We start from the raw sequence: 26,170 nt of genomic DNA on the forward strand, positions 1-26,170 counted from the left end.
GGGAAAAAAGTGTGTCTTATACTGTGAAAAATAGGGTATTTTGAACTAACATTTTCCCTTTTGAAACTCATTAATCCTTAACATGTCTTATTCTTTTTTCCTTCCCTTCTGTTTAAAAACCTAGTATATTTGTCTGGAAATGTGTCCATATGCCTCATTAATAGACATGGAGACCTTCTCCAGTGGATGGGATTGGGACATGAAGTTACTAGCGCACAACGGCTGCAAAGAGAATTCTCCAGTGCCCCTCATGCTTCAAGAAATGGTGCTGATAAAGACAGGTAGTGATCTGTCTGTCTGACTAGAGTCTATCAGAAGCATGAACTACTACAAATATTTTGAAATTAATCATATTTCTAGCATATCGGATAGCCTATATCTCTTTCCCACTCACTGCCAGATATTGAAATACTTCGATAAAGAAGGAGTTTGGGCTCAGTCTACAATGCCCCAATAAAATTGTGGCTTATACTCAAGATATATTATTTCTGATCTAAATCTGTACAGTATATTGATGCATTTACTTTCATCATGGATGTTTAAATACTGGGTACTAATAATCATCAGATGAATTCTTATTTTATTACTGAAAAGCAAACTATTGTGCTGGTCTTAAAACTTTTTTTTAAAGTGAAAATAAAATTTAAAAAAAAAGAGTGGACCTCAAAAAGATTCGCTTAGTTTCCCAACTTTCAACCAATCAACCCACCCACCCCTTAAGAATTTTTAGCTTCCAGGACCTACATAATTGTATTGATTTTGAAGCCTGAATTGTAATTCTATTGGGTGACTGCAGGTAGACCTGTAGGAGCCCATTCTTCAACGCAGATTTACTGTTTTTGTATCATTTGAGCATTACATAAATTCTGTGAGCAGAATCACATTTGCTCACATTTTGAGTGCCTTGCCCAAAACCTAGAAGATCTAACTCCGTTTTTTGCCTTGTGAATAAATGTGTTTTCAGTGAATGAGCAAGTGCTTGTTTGCAAAGCAATGCTGAACAAAACAGGATTGAGTTCATTTTAGTGTTCAGGTATATGGAAGGTATTGACTGTCAACAGTTGCAAAGAAAAAAAAATCAATAGCAATAGGAATTATTTCTTCCATATTCCTTGCATTTCTGGATGAAAACTTTGTAAATGCAAAGTGAAATCAGTAATTCAATTGTATTTTATAGTGTTTTTTAAACAGAAGAAATAAGAATAGTTAAATTTCTTATTCTTCAATTCAGAACCAGTTCATACATGCATGTTCCCATCATTTTTACCCTCAGAACACATTCGTGATTGTTTCTGAATGAAAATGTACCTGTCAATAGAAAAATTACAAAGTAGTTAATTAAGGGATTTTAAAAAACTTCTGTTTTGGAATCAAAATATAACTTCAGCATAATCATGTAGGCTGAAAACATTGGCAAATGAGAACCAAAACATTTCTGTGACTATAAATCCTTCCTATCAGGGGAGAATTAAGTCTTCTCTGTGAAAATGGATTCCATTGTAAAATAGATTTTTATTGTCTGACTTTGAAACAATAATATTCATTTTAAGAAGTAAAACTAGAAGCACACCTGCCCTGTCAATTGGTCAGTTAAAAGTGTTTTATATAAAAAAACAGCAAAGAAAGTTTCTACACCTCCCCTTCACAATTCTTATTTTTTTTAAATAAAAAAAAACTGCATACCATTTCTCATTTCAAAAATCCCAAAGTCATTTACAAAGTAATGAAAACTATATTACCAAGAATTCCGAACCAAAATATACCTTCAGGCAATTGAAAAAAACAAATATTAGGTGAGTTAATGATCCAGAATTGCCATCATAAAAAGAATCAGATGCCTAACACATGTCAGGATATTTACACATTTAGCTAATCTGGGATTCCAGAAGAGTTTCCTTTATGTTTAATGTTCAGTACAGAGCATCCCAGATAACATGGCATCTAAATGAACTTGATTACTTAAATAAGAATTCTCTTTCCCTGTTTGAATACTTGAAAGCATATATAATAATACTGAGAAGAGTGGAGGCCATAGGTACCTACAACAATATATTCTCAATTTATACCTTCAAATTACAGATAATAAGTTTTAATTTGGGGTTCCATAATGTCAGTCAACCCAAGCATTGTACCTGCTTTCCATAGCATGCCGAGGGTTCCTCATCCACTTTTTTTTTTGTGTGCCCTAAATGGAAGCCAGTTTGGTGTAGTGGTTAAGGCAACAGGCTAGAAACCAGGAAACTGTGAGTTCTAGTTCCACTTGAGGCACAAAGCCAGGTGAGAGACCTTGGACTAGACATTTTCTCTCAGCCCTCAGAAATAGGCCATGGCAAACGACTTCTGAAAAACCTTGTGAAGAAACTGCAGGGACTAGTTCTGGCAGTTGTCCAGAGTCAAAACTGACTCAAATGCACACACACAACTCACCCACCACAAGTGTATGTTATTATTGCTTATTTGCATGGGTTTTTTGATAATAGTAAATAGTAAACTCACTGCAAGCCTTTTCCTTTTATGAGTTTTTCAGCAATCCTTCTCCATCTGATGAAAAACAACATAGTCATTTTCTTTTAATTGTGTAAAGAACCAATCAAAGTGGGAATCTCCAAGGTTTGAGGAGTTTTAAGGGTGGCTGCCATGACTACAATCTAACTTCTCCCAACTGAGAGAAAAAGGCATTTCCTTGAATCACAGACCCTATGAGTTTTATTTGGTGATAAACAGCACAATAAATTGCACCCCAAGGCCAATGGGTAACTAGTGTTGTTCAAAAAGTAGTGGGGACATAATGTGCATACTATGAAATATCTATCACCTCTTGTGCCACACTACATTCTGGAAGCTGTAGCTTCTGAGTGATTTTCAAAGGCACACCCTTGTAGAGTGCATTGTGGTAGTTCAACTGAGTTCGGGAACATGCTGGATAGAAACTCAGTTTACTAGTGCATCTCTTCAAATATGCTTTCAGGGGAGGGGAATCCATGGATATTCCAAACACAAGAGGAAAAACAACACGATTCTAGCTGTAGAAGCTGTACTTGTGGTTTAGGATTTTGTGACTGCTCTTGCCTTTTGGGAGAAGAGCGTTGTATTATATTACCCAACCACAGCCTTCAAAATACCAGTCCTTTCACTAAACGGAGTTTGATGAAACTAAACATGCATTTTTTGTGTGTGTTACAATTTAAAGAGACCACAAATCCTCCCTCTTAAGGAGTTAGCTATTAAGAAAGAGTAAACTAATTTACTCCCCTTTCCCTTCTACACTAACATTCCACATATATTTGAAGGTTTTTATTTTGATTCCTGTATAATCATGTACAAGGTTTACCTTTCCCAAACATAATCATGCAATTTTAATGACATAAGGTACACCGAAGCCATACAAAGCCTAAATATGACAATTTCCAATCTTAACAGTGGGATCATTGCAAGAAATTCAATTTCTAGTGATTCGTTTGTTTGCGAATTTTGACCTGAAAATGTTCTGCAATGTGTCATGAATACCTGAACCTATGAACTTCAGCCTATATGTATAACCCTGAAAATGATAGACGATTCTTTGTATAAATGTTTTTTATTCTAGGCTTTGCTTCCTCCTATCTTGGTTTATCCAGTCACTGTGAAATGAGCAAACCAAATCCAAGTGTTCTTATTTTTTTGAGTCCTAGATGTAAACCTTGGTTTTGAAATGTATATTTTTAATACTAAAAGATACTAGAGGATAAACCAAGAAGCATGCTTTAATGGTTCAGTTAGGACTAATTTGCATGTTTTCTTGGCTAATGCATATATAACCTTCCCAGTGTTTTCCTGAAATGTTTAATAGGTGCTATAAGTTGGATATTTCCTTCTTCTGTAAGAGGAAATTATTACTACTCTGTAGTAAAAAGAGACTGTTGCATTTAGGAAGAATGCAATGTAATGTTTATTATGTATTTTTCAAATTTCTGCATATATTATTGCATAGAGAACACTAAGGAATCTATTACAATGATGAATTGTGTAAGTTTTAGGGTGAGATGGAGGGTGGGGCATCAGGCGTATGCCATATTACAACCTGGTTTAGAAAATGAATTGGTTTTAAAACCAGCTTCATATGAACCATAGAGGACTGTTACAGTATTCCTGGGGTAAAAAATTATACTCCCATTTAATATGTTGAACTATGCCAATGGATTATTTTAAGATATATTTCTTGACTGTGAAACTGCATTTCTTACCCTGGGTACCCTATAAACAGCTTTAAATAAACTTATGTTCGTTTGTGGTTGAGTTTAATATGACATGAGATGGAAAGATTTTATCAGTTTATTTAAATCCTTTCTTTTTAACAGTAAGGTAGGTATTCCCCTTTATTGTTGAAAGTTTGTTGCTAGTGAGAAAAGCTCTTAATGGCATATAAAAAGTAGCTTGAAAATTTCCATCCAAGTCACTACACATATTACATTACATATCTGTAAACCCTGAATATAGTAAATGTTGACTATTAATTTTTGCTAACAAAGACTGAGTAATGTGGAGACAATTGCTATGGCTGTGGTCAACATCCTATAAGACAAGCAAATTACAAAGTATAATTATGGGTGAAAATGTCATACTGATATAAAATAACAACCAAGCTCAGAGAGCACCAAGGACCCCACATTTCAACTCTGAGCTACTAATATTCTCCTTTATTGATAAAATGAAAGACTAGATCATAAATATTTTACTGCCAGACAAGTATAATATTCATTTCATTCAACCATTCTATTTTCTATCAGGCGAACATACAAAAAATAAAAGTTTGAGTCTCCTATTTGTAGTGGTAACTAGACTGTCCAGTGACCAATACTTATCTATTCAAGATGCATTGTCATGTTTTTCTTAACAGGTGTAAAAATCCTTGTAGGAAGAGATGTGTCTAAAGCAGTGATGGCTAACCTTTTCTGGACTGAGTACCCAAAGCGCTCGCATGCATGGCCAGACCCCCAAAATGCAATGTGCAAGTGGCCCAGTGCATATGCCCCGCCCCACGTATGTGCGCAGCCCCCTACACATGCAAGCATTCCCCTGCATGTGCCCTGTCCCCCCATTTGCGTGTGGCCCTCCACACATGCGCCCCACTCCCGCACATGCGTGGCAGAGATCTCAAGACTAGCTGGCTGGCAACAACCCATGTGCCATCAGAGAGGGCACTGCGTGCCACCTCTAGCATGCGTGCCATAGGTTCACCATCACAGATCTAAAGAATTGGGGTGGGAGAATTAAGAAGCCATAGGAAGCAACTTTTGCTAGAAAGAAATATCCAATCTTGAAAAAAATGAAGGTTTGGCTGGATCACAGCCTTTTGTTTCACAGATAAACAGTTTATCCCTTGAAGCTAACTCCCTGCCCAGAGTTTATGAATTCCCTAGCAACTATTTGTGCACCTTTAGGGATACTGATTTTATAAGTATATAAAGTTTATAATTAAAAGATGGAATATGTCCCCAAGCAGAAGAAAGTCACACTGTATATTACAAATGCCCCAGAATCCAAGTACTGTAAATAAATTTGGCGTTACTATAGAGATTATCAGAATTAAAGCTAAATGGAAGAATTGATGATATCTGTTACTGCCTACCCAACCAGGAGACAAACGTTTTCCAAAAACAAATGCACACATCTTTCAAATTGCAAGTTGAAGTAGTAAAGATGGGGATTTTTAATTATGTGGACTTTACTCAGTATCTGAGTTTAGGTTAGTGAAATATGCCAAGAACAAAAACGTCTTCTTCAGGGAATATAAGGGAAATACAAGGGAAAACAAATATACCAGCGGCTCAGTGGAGATTATCAAAGAGAAACTACCTAAGTTCAGTCTTTTCCAATAAGTGAATTTGTGTTTCACCAGGCAATTGTGAAGGGAAGAATGAATGAATGAATGAACAGAACTGAAGTTTTGAAACTGATAAAAATATCAGCAGGGAATATATTATGAACTAACATAAAACTCTAGGACCAGATAAATTAGATCCCTTGGTACTGAAAGAGCTTGTTGATGTTACATATTATCTTTGAAAACACCTGGAGAGTAGGAGTTTCAAACAAATGGAGGCTAGTTTTTATGCCTATCTTTGAAAACTGATGTATGGGAGGAGGGGAGGAAGATGCAGGTAACTAAAAATCAATGTGACACCTTGGGAGATTCTAGAACAGATTCTAAAAAGACCAATTTGAAGATATCTGTAAACTCTGGTAATTTTAACCAGCATGATTTTGTCATAATAATTGTTTTCAGACTGAATTTGTCCCATTATTTTTTGACTGGGTAAATTGTTAGTTCAGTTGTTATCGGTATACTGCAGATGTAATGAGTTTTTGTCTCATTAAACTTTTTGACGAAGTGCCCCATGAGATGTTGATTAGCAAGTTACTGTGAGATGAATAGCATAACAATTGTGTGAATACATAAGCGGAGGGTGCTCTGAGCATTAATGTTTCCTCATCAAACTAGAATGAAATTTCAAGAGGGATGTCACAAATTTCAGTCTACAATCCTGTGTTTTCACGTTTTTATAAATGTCTTGCAAAGAGAAATTTAAAGAATGCTCATTAAATTTAATGATGGCACAAATCTCAAGAAGTAGAATTCAACAAGATCTTGATCATTTAGCTGAAAATAACAACCAAATAGAAATAATAGAAATAGAAATAAAATGTACACTGGATTGGGGAAATTCCTGGTTTGGCAACAGTACTTGTTATTGGAATAGGAAGTGATTACTGGAATTTTTAGCTTTGACAAAACAAAACTGAGGCAGAATATGTAACATTCTTAGAACACTTGAAAAACCTTGTTTACAATAAACCAAGACTTATTACTTATTGTTCCAGAATGGAGATGAATTTTTTAAAAAAATCAAATTACAGGAAGGCAAATTCCAATGCATTGTTAATGGATAAACTTTCTAAATATGAAGCCAATCTGAACTAGAAACAATTACCAAGATGATAGTTCCCATTCACGTCACTATTAGCCATCTGTCAGTGATGCTTCAATTTGGATTCCAGTCTTCCATTCCATAAGGAAGTTGGACTTAGTGGGCCTGCACAGCACCTTCCAACCCTACAACGTTTTCCACTTCTAAGAGATTTGGAACTTTTATAATCACTAAGAAAATATACCTTTGCTACTAACGGAAAGCTGTTGCAAGTAGGGAGACCAGTCTTTAAAAATTTATATAGTAGTAATGAGTCATCCTTTAACTTTTCAAAATACATAATTCTAATTAAAATTGCTCAAAGACAGTATGAAGTGCAATATATGTATTATACCAAATATACATGTTTCAAAATGTCTTTTGGTAATACTGAAATACATCAAACACAGCATTCAGCTTTCTTGAGAACCTTCGTTTTAGTTCCAAAATTTCAAATTGGATCCAAACTGGCCATGAATATTATTCAATATGTTAAGAATTTTGTGACCTATTTTTAAAAATTAAATCCCAAACTTGCATTAAATCATGTACAGAGTAGATTTTAAAAATGTCTTGACGCTATCAATGCTCTCCACACTTTCAAGATTGTTTTTATTTTACCGTAAATATCCCATTGTACTGTCATCCTTTGAGTCCTGGAACAATTGTAATGATCTAAACAGAACTATCAGTGGGTTAAATGCAAAATTTATTTACTTACTGCTTCTATCTTCCACACAGAAGCTCAATTTGGGATTATATCCAAAAGGAGGTAACTTTTAATTGGTACTTAAATTTAAATTGACTCATGGTTCTGTGTATGGAATTAAATAGATTGTGAGGTGCACTGTTGTAAAACCTATCACTTACTGAATGTTTTCTTATACTCTATTTGATAGCATTTGCTATTTGTCCAAAATTACTAATTTAGCTTTCATGGAAGAATGGAGAAAATACAACATTGTTGCAGTCTTATTTGATGTATGTTATGTTTTATACTTTGTTGTACATTCTTATTTTGTGAACTGCAGAATCCTACAATTGCAGGAGGATATAAGCCTGGTAAATAAATAAATATTAACTACACAGCAAGCAACCTTGCACAATCCTTGATAATCAGAGTTAATAGTTACTCATCTATTTTTAAGAATCAGGTCAAGTGTAAAAATGGGTGAGCCAAATAAAATTGTCAAGCAATGCAAACCACTGTAAAAAAGGAAGAAAACACTGTTAACAACTGGCAAGGTAAAATGTGGTTGGTAACTAAATAAACTGGTGTGAAATATGCTTAGTTTATATTTTTTTTAAAATCTTAGCTGTAGAGAATATGAAAAGAGATGATCTCTTTCTCATCTGCTCATAGTAAGCATTTGTGGCTCTGTTTTAAAACTTTCAAGTAACTTGTACAGAGCCAATAGAATGGGCAGCCTTATATTCATTAAAGGTATTTTAGATCAAGAATATGAAATGGTAGGCAATGCAATTAAAAGTTGAGAAATATTTTTATCTGAAATTGGATTATTGTTTCCATAGGAAGAGGCAAGATAAAATGATCATAATGTGGTACTATATAATGGAGAAAGCAGCTTTGTGAACCCTTTAAACTTATCCATAAGCCTGTAGAGATGTTATCTACAGTGTGATTTGAACTCCATATAAATCACATTAATAGTTAATTAGTAACACAAGTTAAATTAGTAACACACACAAAAATATTTTTGTGAGGGGCATTGTTATAAAACTTTGTAGAATGTTTTATTGAACATATTCAACTTTCACTACCTTTGCTGGATTTTTTTTTATAGTAATTGGTAACATATACTTCAGGAGCAGTGAGTCAACAAAACATTTTCTGAATCTCTTAGTAAATTCTGCACATTGGCATAGAAATACATACAACTTCTTCAAGTTGTTATTTTTGGGCTGTCTTGCACTGCTTGCTTCAGACCTTAATGTAACAGTGCAATAGATTAAAATCAGGGCTTTTGACAACCATTCCAATAAAGAAAACGTCTTCTGATTCAGCTATTCTGTCATAGATTTGTGTGTGTAGAATTTCAGTTGTGCTGCATGATCCACATTTGCTTAAATTTCTGTTTGGCTTCATTTGTACATTTTGTTGATATGGTCCCAAAATTATTAGCTCATCAACTATGAATTATCTGATTCCTATGGCTGCAAAGCAGCCTCAAATCATGATATTCCCATTACTATGCTTCATGAGTCAGGTGAGGTTCTTTTGTTAAAATGTATTTTTTTTTTCAAACATCAATTTCTCATTGATGCAAAAACAATCTTGTTGTTCCACAGCCTTGCACAATCAGACACATGTGCTTAAAACAAGTAGTGAAAAGCAGTAATTTCCTCCTTGGTATCCTCCAAGGAACATTATTCTTTTTCAGGGCTTGTTTTTATAGTGGCCTGCAAATTTTTGACATTAATCTGGAGCACTCTTACAACTTTCCCAGAATATTGTACATCTTGCTGTTAGGGTGGATTGTATTGGACACCTATTGGAACATGTAACAATGGTATAATATTTTCTTCATTTATATATTATCTGCTTAATAGTGGAACCAGAATATATGATAATGATTTTGTGACCCTTTTCAGCCTCACACATGTTCACAATTTTTTTCTGAGGTCTATGGATAGCTCTTTTAACTAGGATATGATTTAGATCTACAAACTTTTGATGCTACTCAATAGTAGTAACCACAGGCTTTTTATAGGGTAGAGTTCTTCAAACTCATGTTTAATTATCATCTAATTGACTGGACAGCTTAGAATAATTAAAAACCCAAATTATTTTTAGAAACAGATTAAAAAATAACTATCTCACACTTAGGTAGTAACAATTGAACACAAGGTACACAATACAGTGTCACACAATGCCCTGACCCAATAAAAGGTAAAATGGATGTAATTTAAAACACATTGTTACCATTTAATCTTTTAATGCTATAACCAAAGAGCCCAACAGAATTTTGGCTGGTGAGGTTTCATAAACTTCTAAGTGTACTTTCTAATGCTATATAAGCCTGATAGAATGTGTACCTTTATAGTGGCCTTATCATGTTGCAACTTTCCTGGGAATTATCATTCATTTTACCAATGTCTAAAACTGAGTATGGATGCAACAGAGCTCTTGATAAATTGCAGCTAAGGGAATACAATTGCCTGGAGGACTGTGTGCTCCCACAGCCTCTGCAACAAATCACCTTCTGTTAACGCTTCCCCTAAGATAACTACAACTAATTGGGAGTATTTTGTACCATATCAAAGGCTACAATATGCCAATTTGGGACTTGGGGATCCTTTAGGAGACTGGATAGAGCTTCTTCTTTTTTTTTTTTAAAGAAGGGCAAGCAATGAGTTATACTAATTGCTATTATCAAGGTTGGAGCCTTTTCTATACCATTAGTGAATGACAATCTGCATCACACAGTCCCTGGAATACCTTAGACTTAGAATAACTTTGTCACTTTAAATGTACGCTAATCAGCATCCATAGGACTATAGTCCAGTTTTAATTCCTGATCTGAAATATAGTTTCATGAGAAAGAGGGTTGCTTTTAGCTTCCATACTGATTTCTGTTTTGAATATAGTCATTAAGTTAAGAAATGAAAAGTCAGAAGTATCAGGGTTCCTTAATTGCCTTAACGCAATTAAGAGTCTCAAGCCATCTGACAATAAAAATCCAGTCTTATTAGGAGCACCATGTCAGCATTATGTAGGTGAAGCCAACTGACTTCACCCCCTTCACGCCTTGCCTCTGACCCTGTTTCCCACTCCCCCCAGTCACCCGGTCACATTCTCCAATGAGGTAATTTCGCAGGTTGCAGAAGTCACTCCCTTCCAGGCATTGCTGGTATCCATGGAGATGGCCTTGACTTGCTCAGCCAGAATGCATCTTGTTATGACTGAGGAATAAATTCCTTGGTGCAGCTGCGAGGTGTGATTTCTGATCCCCCTGCTTATGGCAACTTGGGATCTAATTATATAGTCATATAGTTAAGGAATTATAGGAATATAGTCATTAAGAAATGGAAAGTCAAAAGAAGAGTTTGTGGTGAGAGAATGGTGCCTGTCATTTCATATGAAAAGAGAACTTTCAAGAAAAGGCATTCTTCTAAGAGCATGTATGAGCTATTCTAGATAGTTTATGACCTATTTTTCAAGGAAAAGTCTACTTTTTCAGTAGTAAAAAAAGACAATAGGCCAACGTGTAGAACAAAATGCTTGTCTTGGTATTTTAATTAAGGATTAAAGCAAATTTCCTCTTTCCTACAGACAATTTTACAGTAAAAATATGTAAAACCAGTTATTAAATATACAACAGTTGAAAATTACATATTTCAAGTGTGTAATCAATTTCATTTTATGAAACAATACATATTCAAAGCCCGGAGTAGGTGGTAAATTTTTACAGCCTCTTTTACCATCAGCCAGCATCCTGCCACCACCATAGTACAATGTGGAAAATTAGAATGGCGATCTCTGAATTATTCACTGAAAGATAAATACAGAAAATTAGCAAGCATTCTCTCATTTAAATGGTATTCTCTAAAAATCATCTTTCAAATGTGTCAAAACTGAGTTTCACACATACACATTGTTTCAATATACACATTGTTCAGCAAACAATAAAGAACTGTACTTACACAGGTTTTATGCCTGACTGTACATTTTCATGTTCTATGAAGACATGTAATTACAGATAGTAAAAAGAATTAGTTACCTAGTTTGTGTTCGAGTCCATTTCAAGGCATGACGTGGTGGTACAGAAACAGAAGGGTGGTAGTATGTGCAATCCACTCTGGTACAGTGTGTGTTAAACCTGCAGTGCTAACAAGATAAATGAAAGGCTTAAAAACTGCTTGCAAGTATTGAATTTGGCTTATTTTATTTAGTGTATGCTTTTTCTTCAAAATTATGCAATTCCTCAAAGGGATCATTCAAGTATCTAAACTGAGCCAACTGAACCAAAGTTGGAAAATTTCTATGACTGTTTTTTTTTTAGAGTTAACTCCTAGGTTAGATAAAAAATGCATTTGATGCAAACTTCTATTTGTGGCATCACTGATTGTGCATTCACATGCAAAAGCCATCACCGAAGCTGCAAATACTAATATGCAAAAGCTTTATCCTAGAGTTTAACATAAAATTGTACTACTAGAAGTAACAAAATGCTGAATTTGAAAAATATAAATTTTATGGGAAATACATTGTCTTAAAGGAAAGATCCTGTAGAATAACAGAATACCAAACATGAGAAATTTTGCGTAGGATGTTACAAGCTAACAAATTGCTATTGCTTATTACATTTGCCAGTTTTTCTAAACACAGAATACCACCTTGGTTTCCTGGTGCTGGTGCCGATTTCTACTTTACAGATTCCAGCCTTCATTACCAAAATCCCCCATATTATATATAATCTGTAAACTTAAGACCTTAATACACAGACTAATGTTTCATGTGTCTCTTCTCTTTTCCATACTTAATATATCTTTCATCACCACCAGCATAACTTTCCTCTCTCCACACATTGCTTTGTTTTGTGTATTTCATGTCTTATGTGCACATTGTCCATTTGTCTTCTGTTTGGATCATTCTTCCCTTCTCAAATTTCATCATCCATTTTTCTTCATTGCCCCATCTATTCCTTTCAGATTCTCACACACATGTGCAGACAAGAGACATGTACACACACACATACTCACACTCACTCACTCAGTACTAAATATCCTATTTTATATATAATGCCCTGGGTTCAAAGTAAAAGTACTAAGAGAAAACAGCAGATACTTCAATTTCAGCCTGTGTTTCCAAATTTTCTCTGCATAGATATATAACTCAATCTATGATACTTACTTTGGGATGGTAAAAAGGACATTCCATTTTCTTACACGCAGGGAAAAAGCGGCAAAGCTGGCTAGTCGAAGATGCTGGTGGGGCTGGAGCTGAAACTGTTAAACCAATTAATGAGAAAGAAACAGCTATTCCCAAATTATTCCAAAATTTGGTATTTAATTAAATATTTAATTAAAGAATTGCGAGTATTGCCATATATGTACTGTATGTAATTTTAATTGGTGGCTCTTACTATTCCCAATGTATAATTATGGAAGATCCCACAGCTGAAGTTGCTGAATTTTGACCTAGTCACTGGCAAGGTACGAGGTCATTATGGAATTCAATAGGCACAGCTGTGTTTTCCAAAAAGTAAAAAACAATAGGTTTCCTGCCAGTTTTATGAGTAAGTCATGAGAAAGAGTGGCATGAGTAATGCTGTGCCCAAGATTGCTTTAGAAAGGGGGGAATTCTATGCATACAGATAGCAATTCTTGCTGAGGACTGAAGCTGGCCTCATCACACTGCAGAAATGAAGAAAGGGGCTCCCATGAATGCCCTATCCCAAGTTATGATGAGCAAGGCATTGGAACTGGACCCACATCCTCCACTCCTTTTGACCATACTAGATATGACCAGACACCTCAAACCAATTGGAATTTAGTGGCTGTTCTTAAGCAGCAGTTTTATTTTGGCAATACAACTAGCTGTTATAAAGTCTATGAGGCTTTGGATTTGAGTTTGCTATCATTGGCATATTCTAAGCAAGCTCATTTTTTTTAATATTAAGACAATCTTACCTTGTTTAGGAGGTGGTTGCGGTGTCCGTCGACTGGCATGAGTATAAGGACAATCTGGTTTGGTGCATTTGGCATCATATTTACAGTTTGGATGGATGAATAAACATTTGTCAGCAAACTTACAGCTTGGAAAGACTCTGAAATATGAATGTAAAATACTTATTACTTCAGAACAAGTTTGCCAAGATGCACACTTTCAAAATTGCTTATGCTTACTGATACAGAATGCAGTTTTATATAAAACATGAGAATACAGTTTTCATGTTCAAGTCAAGCCAAGAAAGATATCAGTGGGGATTAAAAAAAACAACCCTCAAGCTCCATAAACTTAGAATAAAATTTGACAGAAGTCAGCGGAAAAAAAGCAGAAAACATTAGCATGTGTAGAGGCTAAACCAAAATGTATAGTTTGGTTGTTCTATGTGTGCACGGATGTGCAAAATCTCCAAGTGCCAAATGACCCCCCCAAAACACCAAAGGCCCAAAGGATTCCCAAGGACTTTGGATTTTGTTCAAGGTATTTGTATATTACCCAGAGCCCTTCTGTGAGGGAGATGGGCAGTTTCAATATTTGATAAATAAGTACCCAATTATATCATAAGGTCCTTCACCAATGTGTGAAAAAAGAAAAGAATCTTCACATTTACGATTAATAAATTTAACTTCCCAGATTAAGAAATAGAGAGCAGGCAATCTATCACTAATCTGAATCATAACAGCCACAACCATGAAAAATGAAAGGAAATGAAAACTGTAAAAATTTCAATGTAAGAACTGTGTAAAAGAGGCTGTGGTGCCTTGATATTCAGCAATTCCCTAGAACTAGGTTGATAGGGAAACACAAACACACTCGCATACAATGACAGCATTATGCATTTTCACCCCAGCCTTCCAATGTAGAAATTGATTCTGATCACTGACTCAGATTACTGAATGATAAATGCTTCAACAGAATAAAAATTTCTATCTGAACTCCTATCTTTTACCCAAATAAAAATCATGCCAAAAGTCTTTCTTCCCACACAACCTGCTATCTTGCTGCTCCCACTTCTTCTCTCTGATAATTCTTTATTGAAATTTAGACCATAAGCTCTTGGGCAATAGCTTTCCTTTATTCCTTATGTTAGCAGAAAGCTCCATAAAATATGGCAGTTATCTTTATATCCAGAGTTCCATCAAATGGGTTAGGGTTACTCAGAACTGATTGCCAAAATAGTGTTTGTTTCTCTTCCATCTGAACTTTTCCCACAATGCAGGAAAGTCAAAGTGGAAAAATTTTATCTCTTAAATTTCAAGAACCTGGCACAGTTCTAGGCTCCTTTCCACAACTATCAATTAAATATGAGGAGTACAAACTATAGCATAAAATAACCAAACAAATCACCAGAATGTGCAACATTTGCCTAACATAAATGGATAAACGCCCCATCTTTTTCTGTTAAGAATTTAACACTCTACGTTCAGAATTTCCAATCCTGTTTTGGTCTTGTTTAAGCTATAGTTGTTCTGCTGATGTAATACTGGGAAACTAATACAGTGCAAATCCCCCTTTTTGTGAGCTTGTTTTCCTTTATGTAACAAGCACAGTAGTGACTACCCGTCAATTCAAGTCAAGTCGTTTATGCCTAGTAATGACAAATATTCGGTAACATCAAGATGGAAGCTACATATAGGTAATGACCAATTATCCTCCAATCCTGTTTATCCTTTTAGCTACTGGCTGCAGCCATGATTCATGGCAATGAAATTTAGCGCAATTTCAGTGCAAACATCTCCTACTCATTGATGCTGGTGATGTAACAAACTTCTTTTGCGCTAAGCTGTGTGCCTAAAAACTAGGAAGGCAAGTTAGGTGAAGCTCCGTTGAGATGTTCAGGGCCACTTACTTGCATGGCAGTGTAGGATGATGGAAGGCACATTCATCTCCATTTTTGCAGGCAGGCCAGTATTTGCAGCGCTCGGGTACTTTCTCCATCTTCTGTAAGATGCCTATTTCTTCCATCTCTACTGTAATAGCCAAAGAAATAAAGTTAGACATCTGGATTGTAGAAGAAATTTGATCGAAACCTGATCAAAACAACTATTTACACAATAGTTACACTATACAGTATATACACAATTTAGAATGAAATTCAGAAAAGTGGAAATATCCACAAAGACAGAATAAGTTTGCCACTAAGCAATTTTTATAACTCTCAAATTGACTGAACCAAGAACAGCCAGAATTGGTTGAAAGATGGGCAGCTATATACATGTTATAAAATTCATTCATTCATTCACTCACTGCCCTGAATAAAAGCCTCACATGAACAGTAGCTGTTTTGCCAGACCAGACAACACCAGACACACCTCTTAAACAGTGGGAGGAAGAAGATGGAAGTCAGAGGGGAATAACAATAGCACAGCAAAGGATACAGTGGAGAGGAAGAAAGCATGATAGCAACAGCAATAACACTTAGACTTATATATCACTTCACAGTGCTTTACTTAGCCCCTCTAAGCGGTTTACAGAGTCAGCATATTGCCCCCCAACAATCTGGGTCCTCATTTTACCCACCTCAGAAGGATGGAAGGCTGAAATCAACCTTGAGCCTGGTGAGATATGAACTGCCAAATTGCAGGTAGCCAGCAGGCAGGAGAAGTAGCTGCAGTACTGCATTCTAACCACTGCACCACTGCGGAATGGTGAAGTGCAGGGCAGCAGAGGTGAAAGGGTCAGTGGAGTGCAGGGTGGCAGAAACAGTGGAAACGAGGGCAGTAGAAACAGTGGGACACAGGGCAGTAAAGATGGCAGCAGGGTAGTGGAACATAGGGTGGCCAAAAGGGCAGAGATGGGGGGAGATATGTGGAGAGAGCTGAAGCAGAGAGAGGCACAAGAAGCATGAGGTCCTGGCCTAATGACCAACCTGGACTACCCATGCTTCTGTTGTTAAGCAATTTTGTCAAGTGATGCTTTGCCTAGCATCCACCTCTTTTAGCAATGGAAATTCTGGTTCCAATTAGGGTCATTAAGCAAGGACTACTCGTAACATAAAAAAATAGACAACATGGCCCTGACGTGTCACTATTTGAGAAGCAGAATTTTCAAGTGTCCCTGTAATTGTATGTGGGAAAGTTTGCCCTTGCTAAACTGGGCAACACTGTAGCTCCAGAATGAAGTAGAATTCGCTCAGCTAGTTGTGATTCCTATCTGGTTTGCCCCAGGAGGCCAACAAATTCCAAATATCTCTCCAAGCAACTGTGTTTTCAGAAGTCTTCAAAAATGCAATAAGGAGATGGTGATCTGAATATCTAAGGCTTCCAGAGGCCAAGGGCCATCCTTGAAAAACCTCAAACACGAGGTCCCCATAGATGGCATTCACTCAAGTTTAGGCTCCTTCTAGATCTTACTAGTTTCATTTAGATAAGGTAGTATCAATAAAGGAGAATATTTATAGCTCAGGATTGGAATAGCAATAGCACTTAAGACTTATATACTGTTTCATAGTGTTTTACAGCACGCTGAACAGTTTACAATGTCAGCATATTTCCCCCAACAATCTGAGTCCTCATTTTATCAACCTCAGATGGATAGAAAGCAGAGACAATTTTGAGTCCATCAAAATCAAACTCCAGGCTGTGAGCAGAGTTAGTTTGCAATACTGCATTCTAACCACTGCACCACCAGGGCTCTTTGAAATGAGGGTTCGTTGGTGCTTTCTAAACTTGGTTGTTTTCTTGCAGATGTTTCATTACCCAGACTAGGTAACATCATCAGTGCACATCAGCACTGATTGGGAAATGAAATATTTGCAAAGTTTGGGTAATGAAACATCTGCAAGAAAACAACCAACTCAGAGAGCATCAATGACCCCTCAGAAAAGGTAGTTTTGGAGACATTTAAGCTCTGAGCTACATAGGGCTTTAAAGAAAACCAGTATCTTGAATTATGCTTGACTGACCAGCATAGCTCTGTGGTACAAATGTTATATGCTGGATGGGTACTCACATTATTATTTGGGTTGCTATATGTTGAACCAGCTGAATGATTGTCAGGGGTAGCCCTATGCAAATTACACTAGGTTAGCCATGAGGTGACAAGAGAGTATGTGATCAAAAGCAAATCTTCCTGTTCCAGAAATGGCTGCTACTAATACACAAGATGTAATTGTGCATCCACACATAACCTCTACTAGCTGTTCAAGCAGGGACCATGAGTTCAAGAGAATGTCCAGATTGTGAGCAAGCTTGGTGTGGGGGAATAAAATTTTATCAAGAGACATGATGGACTATGTCTGGAAAAAGCTGACTTAAGAATCCACAGACATTGTATCTTGCTAGGATCCATTTTATCCACCTCCTTACAGGTTCCAGGCATAAGGCCAGGTCTTCTGGCACAATTCCTGCTCACTCAGGGTAGAGATATATGACTGGGTACCATCTGCACACTGATAATATTTCATCTCAGGCTGATGGCTAACCTAGCAGACTTGACTTCTATCTGCCCTTTACCACTGACTGAGTGAAAATGTCTGTCTTGACCCGGTCTGAATCTGAAGAGCTATCTGCTCTAGCTCAACCTGTGAAATGTCTCAGGAGACACCAAGCCAAGGAATCACATGAGGCTGATCAAATACATGGACTACCAGGACAACTGGAGCAGTCAGATGAGGATGATGTAATGCCTCCTAGCCCCCATACAGAGTCAGTAGAGAGGAGAGCAGAAACTTCCATGAGGACATTTGCCAAGCAAGAGAGTAAATCTCTTTGTTAGTGACAGCTGATTCCAACCTGATTTAAGAAGCAGCTCTGATCTACGTTCTCTTTGCTGGAAACAATGTTTGATCTCTTTTGTAAGATTCCTATGAATTCTGTTTGTTTAAGAAACCTTGAACCTCTGACCTCTAGATGGCTCACAATACTGATCTGGTTCTTAGAACCCTGATTTGGATTTGGATTATTCTTCTGCATGTTCCTATTAAAAGCAAACTCTTCAGGCAAACTTTTGTTTGTGATTGAAACCTGAAGCAGGATACTAACTGCTTGGGGGGGAAAAAGATCCACTGCAAAGTAGTGCCTCTCACAGCCTCTTGAAACTGGCCCAGTATATCATAGCCAGTTGGTACATGAAAAACTACCGAGAGATCAAGCAGGATCACAAAAGTCACATTTCTCTCTCCCTTGCTCCACCAAAGAACATCAACCAGAACCACCAATGAAGTTTCAGTCCCATATCTCTGGCCTGGAGTTCCTCAGTAAACCAAGGAAATTACTTGGATCAATGGTCATAGAGAGGCCACTTAGGAAGAATCCTGTCAGATACCACAATTAACCCTTTATTCCAGGGGTCAGAAAACCACGCAGTAGAATTGTCCACCAGCACTTTGGAAAACTTCCCAAATGCCCTTTGGAAATTAACAGGGACCATTAGGCACCTGGGATAACCTTATTAAATACAGAGATCCTCCTCCCTGCAGAGATTCATAGCAGCAACAAATTCCATCATAGCCTCCCTGAAGTAAGCTGACCATGAAAAGAATTGATGGAGAATTCTCCTACATCCCATTCTCCCATATCAGGTTCAGTTGCTCAGATAAAAAACAGATCTAACATATATGGGTGTTGGGACCATGAATTCCAAGAAAAAGTCCATGATTGTCATGGTGGCCATGGAACTGCATTGTTACTTCCTAATAAACTCAATTTGAAATCTCCCAAGGCCAGAAGTCTAGGGAGTTGCAGCTATCATCCTGATGATGCAGTTAAGCAACTGAGATAGGAGAGACGGTGCACAGCAGGGAAGTCAATAAGCAGTAGCAATCCTAGCTTGTCCCTAAAGCTTATAACATCTCATATCCAGTTATCTGCAGAACAATGTATCTTGTCACCTGCAGAGTAATCCTGATGACAATCCATTCCTTCTCTTCTAGCATGGATTTGTGGCTGATGCAACTACTGAAACCTGGCTGGGCAAAACCCTGAGATGAATGTATCAGCTTCCTTGCCCCCATGCAGGTCTCAGTAATTCAAGCAGGTGTGAATTCATCCACCATGAGGTTAAGGATGAGAAGAGATTTATTACAGATCTCATCCACCATGAAGGAGGTTAAGGATGAGAAGAGATTTATTACAGACAGCTCTGGCATTCAAAGACAGCCAGAGCTTAGACAATAACAAGATCTTCCTACTTAATTCTTGAGATAAAGAGTATAGAAACCAGGACTGGCCTTAGGCTTTCAATCCCCCTTCAACAGTGCTGTTTCCTAATTACTTTCAGGCAGAGTAGATGAATGAAATCTTATGTTTTTTTAGACTTAAAACGTTCTGTAAAAAATAATATATCCTAAGAAATTTGGCTTAGACGTTAGTCATTGAATTCCTGCCTCCAGTTTAGTTTTCAATTGCCCAAATATATTTTTCAATCAAGTTACCATAAAGACCTTATCAATGAGGATGAGAATGTTACCATCTGTGCTGTCCAGCTGTCTGGATATAATGTGCATCTGTTGTGTGCGAAGGTTTCTTAATCCCTTGCTCGCTGTTGGTTTGGATGGAATAGGCCTAACTCCCTCCATAAGATTCAATTCTTCCTCTTCTTGATCGGATAAGTACCCCGGAGGGCTGGGGACTCCATCCAAAGTGACTATAAACTTGGGACTAGCAGGCTTATCTGACAGCATAAGCTGCTCTCTATAATAAAATGATAAAAATTGTTTAAGTTACTAAAACAAGAACAAAGGAATGCTAATTGATACCAACAATTCAAGTTGAAGATGACTTGATGACATATAATCAATCAAACATAATTCATGACAATCAATACAGCATAATTATATATAAAATACTTTTTAAGACCTAAAAGATTTTATGGATTAAACTACTTTCCCTCAAAATGTACAACACCCTTAAAAGGGAAATGACATTTGGGTCTCATATCCTTAGTTTGTGCAAAGAAGGAAGTCTACCCACTCTTCATAATTTTGTTCTGAGCATGCCTCTTGACTAGAATAGCCATCCATCCAACCAACCACCTATCTCTGGGCAGTAAATTCTTCTGAGCTACAGAATTAGAAGAGAAAATATTTCATTGTGTCCAGAGCATAAGCCACAACCACAAGTCCTTAGTTCTGGAGCTTAACATTCATTTTGTGCCACACACTATAAGGTAAAGGTAAAGGTTCCCCTTGCACATATGTGCTAGTTGTTCCCGACTCTAGGGGGCGGTGCTCATCTCCGTTTCAAAGCCGAAGAGCCAGCGCTGTCCGAAGACGTCTCCGTGGTCATGTGGCTGGCATGACTAAACACCAAAGGCGCACCAAACGCTGTTATCTTCCCAGCAAAGATGGTCCCTATTTTTCTATTTGCATATTTTACGTGCTTTTGAACTGCTAGGTTGGCAGAAGCTGGGACAAGTAATGGGAGCTCACTCCGTTACGCAGCACTAGGGATTCGAACCGCTGAACTGCCGACCTTTCGATCGACAAGCTCAGTGTCTTAGCCACTGAGCCACCGTGTCCCTACGCCACACACTATAGTATGTGAATTATTGGCAAAGACTAATCAGGGGCTTAAGAAAACATATGAAATAAATCTACCACAATCTGCTTTGTCTCTAAAGTGTGCTACTTTCACAATTAAGGCAAGCAAAGACCATATTCTTTAGATATGTTGTATGAAAGTACCCAGTTTCCAAGTTTATCTCTCTACTGAACCAAAAGGAGTGATTTTTTTTTTACCGTGTCTGAATGAGCCGTCCTGAAAGTGCCTGTAAGGCATCTGTAGTTCTGTTCCCCACTTCCAGGTTTCTGGGTATGGTGACCTCCTCAGACAGCTTGGGCTTCTTCAAAATAAATGATCTTGTATCTGTGTGGATCACTGATTCCAAGTCATAATAATCTAAACCAGAGAAAATGGCAAATGTTTCATAGAGCCTTGAAATCAATAACATATTGTAAATGGAGAGTAAGCACGAAGCTACTCAATGAAGGTAAATCATGATTACTGATCATCACAAAAATGGCAAACTACTCTCTGCTGAGCAGACAAAGCTATTCAAACAGCCAATGATTCTGCAGTTTGTATACTTTCTTCTGGCCTTGGCAGCTTCTTAACACAGGAGCCCTAAAGAAAGAATAAGTCTACACATGCTATGCAAAGCCCAACAGTAATGATACGTTGCAAAGCCTATAATAATAATTTTTTAAAATCTCATAAGAAGTTCAATTGGCAATTTCTGCTACAGCAGAAATTTTATCTACTTAAAAAAAGTCAGAAAATAAATTTTAGTTTTTTCTAAGAGTATGAAAATATAAGATAATGCTTAAAAATACCAGCCACAACTAACCAGTTTTTTGTAATATGTCTTCAGTGCCTGGCTCAATCTGGAGACGGGAAAAGAGTTGTCTCTGTTGGGTTCCTAAAATAAATTAAGAATGCAAATGAAGTTTCCTTCCCCCTCAATTCAACTTAGGGAACAACACTGTAGTAACTTTCCCCATTTTTGGCAACTTATTTAATTCAACATTTTTTGCATCTCTCTCTATGAAACTGTTTGAATGAAATCTCTCCCAAATTCTATTTGGTAGGAAGCTGAATGTAGCCACTAGGCTTGCACCCTATCTCTATTTTCATAACTGCATCTCACTAAATTCAGGACATTACACTGATTTTTTTTAAGTTTTAAAAAAAGACTAGATAAATTCATGGAGAAGGCTAATCATTCAAATTTACAGTAAAAGCACACAAATCAGTGTATTTCTGGACCACATTAGCTTTACACAATTCTATCTATCTTTTGTATTAAGCTATAATTTTAAATAAATCTGGCAAAAATATTTATTTTCACATGCACCATTCCCTAATAAACATATTTTGCATTTATTTTTCAAGACGAGAATTGTACTTCAGAAACTGAGAAATAATCAAAATAAAATACTGCATCTCTCAATTCCTATGAATCAGGCTGGTTCCCTTAAACATATGGCAAGAATCCCCAACTGTTGGAAACGAGCCACACAAGCAGCGGGCAAGCGCACAAAGTTTATTTGCACATGTGCGGGATTAGGTTGCATGCATGAAACCATTCCTCCCCCCTCACCACACTGCTGGTACACAAAGCTAAAAAGATCCAGGACTACCGACATATGGTACAAACTCATTTCCTCCCCATCCCATTTCCATGCTCAGAAACATTATTAGGAGAAGGGAAGGGGATTGTCTTAAAATTCTCAGAACAGTGATGCTCTGCAATGAAAAACAACATGCTAGATTACATGGATTTTTGAGATCTAAAGAAGCTTCTTTTATATTCTCCAATATACATATAAAATCCATTTGGCACCTCCTGTGTTTCTGTGCTTATCTGAGTATGCGTGAATTATTCTGGATGTGAGAAAAAGGTTGAAATATCTTCCTTCAAAGAGTGCATCAGACAAGATTCTGCTACAATATCTCACTATCTAGGTATAATTGAGCTTTCTGATCACTTGAGTCTATGGTGGCATATTCAACACTACCTGGAATTCTTCCTAATGTCTGTTCTCTTGATTCTTCTTCTTGCATCTGAGAGTTTACTCTGCTTGGCTGAGTCTGGTCATGAATTACTTCAAGGAGGGCTTCTTCATGGGAAGTTCGAGTTCTGGGAGCCACAGGAACTGTCTGCTTTGGTGGGACTTTCCATAAACCAAAACAATATGTTATACAAAGAAGCAAACAATGACAGGCATTTTATCCCAAATTGTGATCTAAAAATTCTGCTAATTTTAACCCCAAAATACAGTTCCTAACTAGGAAAACTACTATTTTCAAGGTACTTTCAATTTTCAGTATAAAATATTGGGCTATCCAATGTGCACATACACATTGTGCTGCGGAATCAATCAGGCAATTTGCAATTTTGACCCAGCATCTCTCATTATTGAGTCAGCCTTCCATCCTTCCGAGGTGGGTAAAATGAGGACCCAGATTGTTGGGGAGCAATATGCTGATTCTGTAAACCATTTAGAGAGGGCTGTAAAGCATTATGAAATGGTATATAAGTCTAGGTGCTATTGCTATTGCTATTATTGGCTAAGCAGGCAGGGATTACTAGGAAATGCCACTGTTCACCCATCATATTAATTGATTCATGGTTAGAGGAGATAACCTTTGTAGAAATACTCTGCTTTACTAACTTAGAGAGGTTATATTAGGTCCAAACAGACTTAAGTTTGGTTTTGAGAACTTCTTAATGACCCCTTAGTATTATCCCCCACCCTGGCAGGCTCACAGCTAGAGAAAAAATGTAATATATATATATGTAATATATATATAAACAAGTGGAGAAGAAAAAAAAATCTCCCAGTCGGTTTGCAGAACTAAAAACATGGCCACAAGAAACTCAGTCATCCTTGTCATAAGCTTCCAGCAAATATACAAAAGTATGAAGGCTATTGCTTAACGCATTGTAAGCTGCCCTAAATCTCCGGAGAAGGGCGGCATATAAATTAAAGCAAAAAGATAAATAAAAAATAAACAGTGAATCTGTTGCCTGGAGAAAGATATAAGTGGGTTGTTCATGATAGGCAATTACAACAACTGCTTCTTTAAGCTCCCTTCTTTCCAAAGGCCTCAGAGGTCTTTCCTCTAGACAACCTTAATTATCTTTACCACTGCAATGTAGTTCTTTAAGCTGTGAGTAACTTTTGAAAATCTTTGGTCAAAAGCGGGAGACAGACAACCAATGTATAAATTATATATTGAAGATATGGGAATAGATCAGCACTAGGAACTTATATATTGAATTTGTAATAGTTTAATTTTTATGACCAAAGAATCTGGGAAATAATCAATATAGGTTTCATAAGCTTTAACGTAAATACATTTCTGAAAAAATATGTTCTATTCATCTATTTTATAAACAAACTAGAACCGTTGTTTCCATGGAACTAGTCTTGTTTTGCTCCCATTTGTTTTATGACAACTTACAAGCACATTTTTGCTTGTAAAAAGGCTATTATGGATAATAGATATGGGCTAAAAAAAAATTCAAAAGGATAGTCACGTTAATCTGTTGCAGCAAAAAGCCTAAATCACTCTAAATCAAAACTAACTCATTTTGCTCTAAGTTATCGTTTCACCAGATGTGCAAAGTATCATTCTACATTCACACTTGCATAGAAATCATTAACAAATTGATCTACCTGTAGCATAATTAGTTGTCTTTGTCACTGATTCCTGAGCTTCAGATATAGCTTTCAATATTAAATTCTTATTAGCTTGTTTGGAAGGTGGCAGTGAAGGCCTAGATGGTCGAAATAAAACAGATACAAGGGTGTTAAATTAATACTTCTATTTTTATTATATATTTAATTTTTGTCACATACATTTCATTTAAAAAAAAAAGAAATTGAAATCCATGGAGATACATGAGTCACCCAACTCAATGGTGGCTAAATGGTGGCCACTTTTTCTCCCCCTCATGGAGATACTTCTATTCATCTGTACATATCTCTCAACCTTGCAAAAGATGCTACATTTCCCAGCCACTTTGTAAACTGAGCCACAAAACTATTATCAGCAAATTCCAGTATAGATGGACACCTGCTTTCTGCTGAACCAGAATATATGAATCTAAATGTGCCCTACAGGATCATACCAGAGGCCTGCTTGGACTTTATTCCTGTCTAAAATAAAGCTACCGGTTATATAAATGGTAGTATAATTAGAAAATATGTATTTTTTTTTAAAGAGATCACTACCTTCTTTCAGGTTTTGCAGGCACGGAGACACTGCTGGAGATGCCTCCTAGTCGCAGACTGTAGTCATCTTCCTCTTCTTCTTCCTCTCCATCATTACTGAACCGTTTCACTTTGACTACTGAACTTACAACTGGGAGTTTCCTCTTCCTCAATGTTTCTTCCTGCAGGTAATAGGATAATATTTTATTTAATAAATCTGTTCTGCCAGTGAACATATTTCCAGGCCAGGGTAACTTCCATGTCCATTATACTCTGAAGAATTATGTAAAAGAATTCCTGTCTGTTTAAGAGTCAAGCACTTTTTATTTATTTATTTTTATTTCCTTTATGCAAACTACTAAGGGATCCATACAGCAGGACAAAATAAATGAACATCACACAATAATATGTTTTGAGAGCAGTTTTAGGGGAGATACATAGTAGACAACATTGTCTATTTAAGTATGTTTTCATGTGTGCACATATTGGTGTATACTATATGTGTACGGAGAGGGAGGGAAGAGAGAGGGAGGGAGAAAGAGAGGGAGGGAGGGAGGAAGGGGAAAGGAGAGAGCACAATTATTATACATTTACTATAGACATAAAGAGCACAAAGTGGCTTAAAACAACAAAAAATGCCATAAAACCAAACTAATATATTTAAGCAACCTTTTTAAAGATGCCAACAGAAGATTCAAGAACAAGAAAAATTCAAAAGCCCAATCCAATTTTTAAAATATAATGGTATAAATAGAGGCTTTAGTTTCACATTGATTGCAGCATGGGAATGGGATGTTGGCTCCCCCATAAAACTGTGTTAGAACACTGCACACCAGAACAACTAGTCACAAGAACAATTTTTTTCCCCAACGC

At 36.8% G+C, this 26,170-nt stretch overlaps 2 protein-coding genes across 7 annotated transcripts in view; one reads left to right on the plus strand and one right to left on the minus strand.

Annotated features, from left to right (window-relative positions):
* The window catches only part of EML5 (EMAP like 5), a 103,356-nt gene extending 99,070 nt beyond the window's left edge, over positions 1-4,286 (plus strand). For all 5 annotated transcript variants that reach the window (XM_034418293.2, XM_060687350.2, XM_060687349.2 and 2 more), the window contains one exon: positions 125-4,286. In XM_034418293.2, coding sequence (XP_034274184.2) covers positions 125-161 — 37 coding nt within the window. In that variant the 3' untranslated portion in view covers positions 162-4,286. The remainder of the gene's footprint in view (positions 1-124) is intronic.
* A 6,891-nt stretch (positions 4,287-11,177) lies between these two features.
* The window catches only part of ZC3H14 (zinc finger CCCH-type containing 14), a 36,669-nt gene continuing 21,676 nt past the window's right edge, over positions 11,178-26,170 (minus strand). For both annotated transcript variants that reach the window (XM_034418290.2, XM_034418291.3), the window contains exons 7-17: positions 25,319-25,479; positions 24,761-24,861; positions 23,096-23,251; positions 21,925-21,996; positions 21,317-21,476; positions 20,047-20,270; positions 15,488-15,608; positions 13,602-13,738; positions 12,823-12,917; positions 11,690-11,796; positions 11,178-11,460 (exon numbers count right to left, since the gene is read on the minus strand). In XM_034418290.2, the coding sequence (XP_034274181.1) occupies positions 11,454-11,460; positions 11,690-11,796; positions 12,823-12,917; positions 13,602-13,738; positions 15,488-15,608; positions 20,047-20,270; positions 21,317-21,476; positions 21,925-21,996; positions 23,096-23,251; positions 24,761-24,861; positions 25,319-25,479 (1,341 nt within the window). In that variant the 3' untranslated portion in view covers positions 11,178-11,453. The remainder of the gene's footprint in view (positions 11,461-11,689; positions 11,797-12,822; positions 12,918-13,601; positions 13,739-15,487; positions 15,609-20,046; positions 20,271-21,316; positions 21,477-21,924; positions 21,997-23,095; positions 23,252-24,760; positions 24,862-25,318; positions 25,480-26,170) is intronic.

Source organism: Pantherophis guttatus, chromosome 1 (genome assembly GCF_059756535.1).
Source record: "Pantherophis guttatus breed Tessera chromosome 1, ASM5975653v1, whole genome shotgun sequence".
Taxonomy (NCBI): domain Eukaryota; kingdom Metazoa; phylum Chordata; class Lepidosauria; order Squamata; family Colubridae; genus Pantherophis; species Pantherophis guttatus.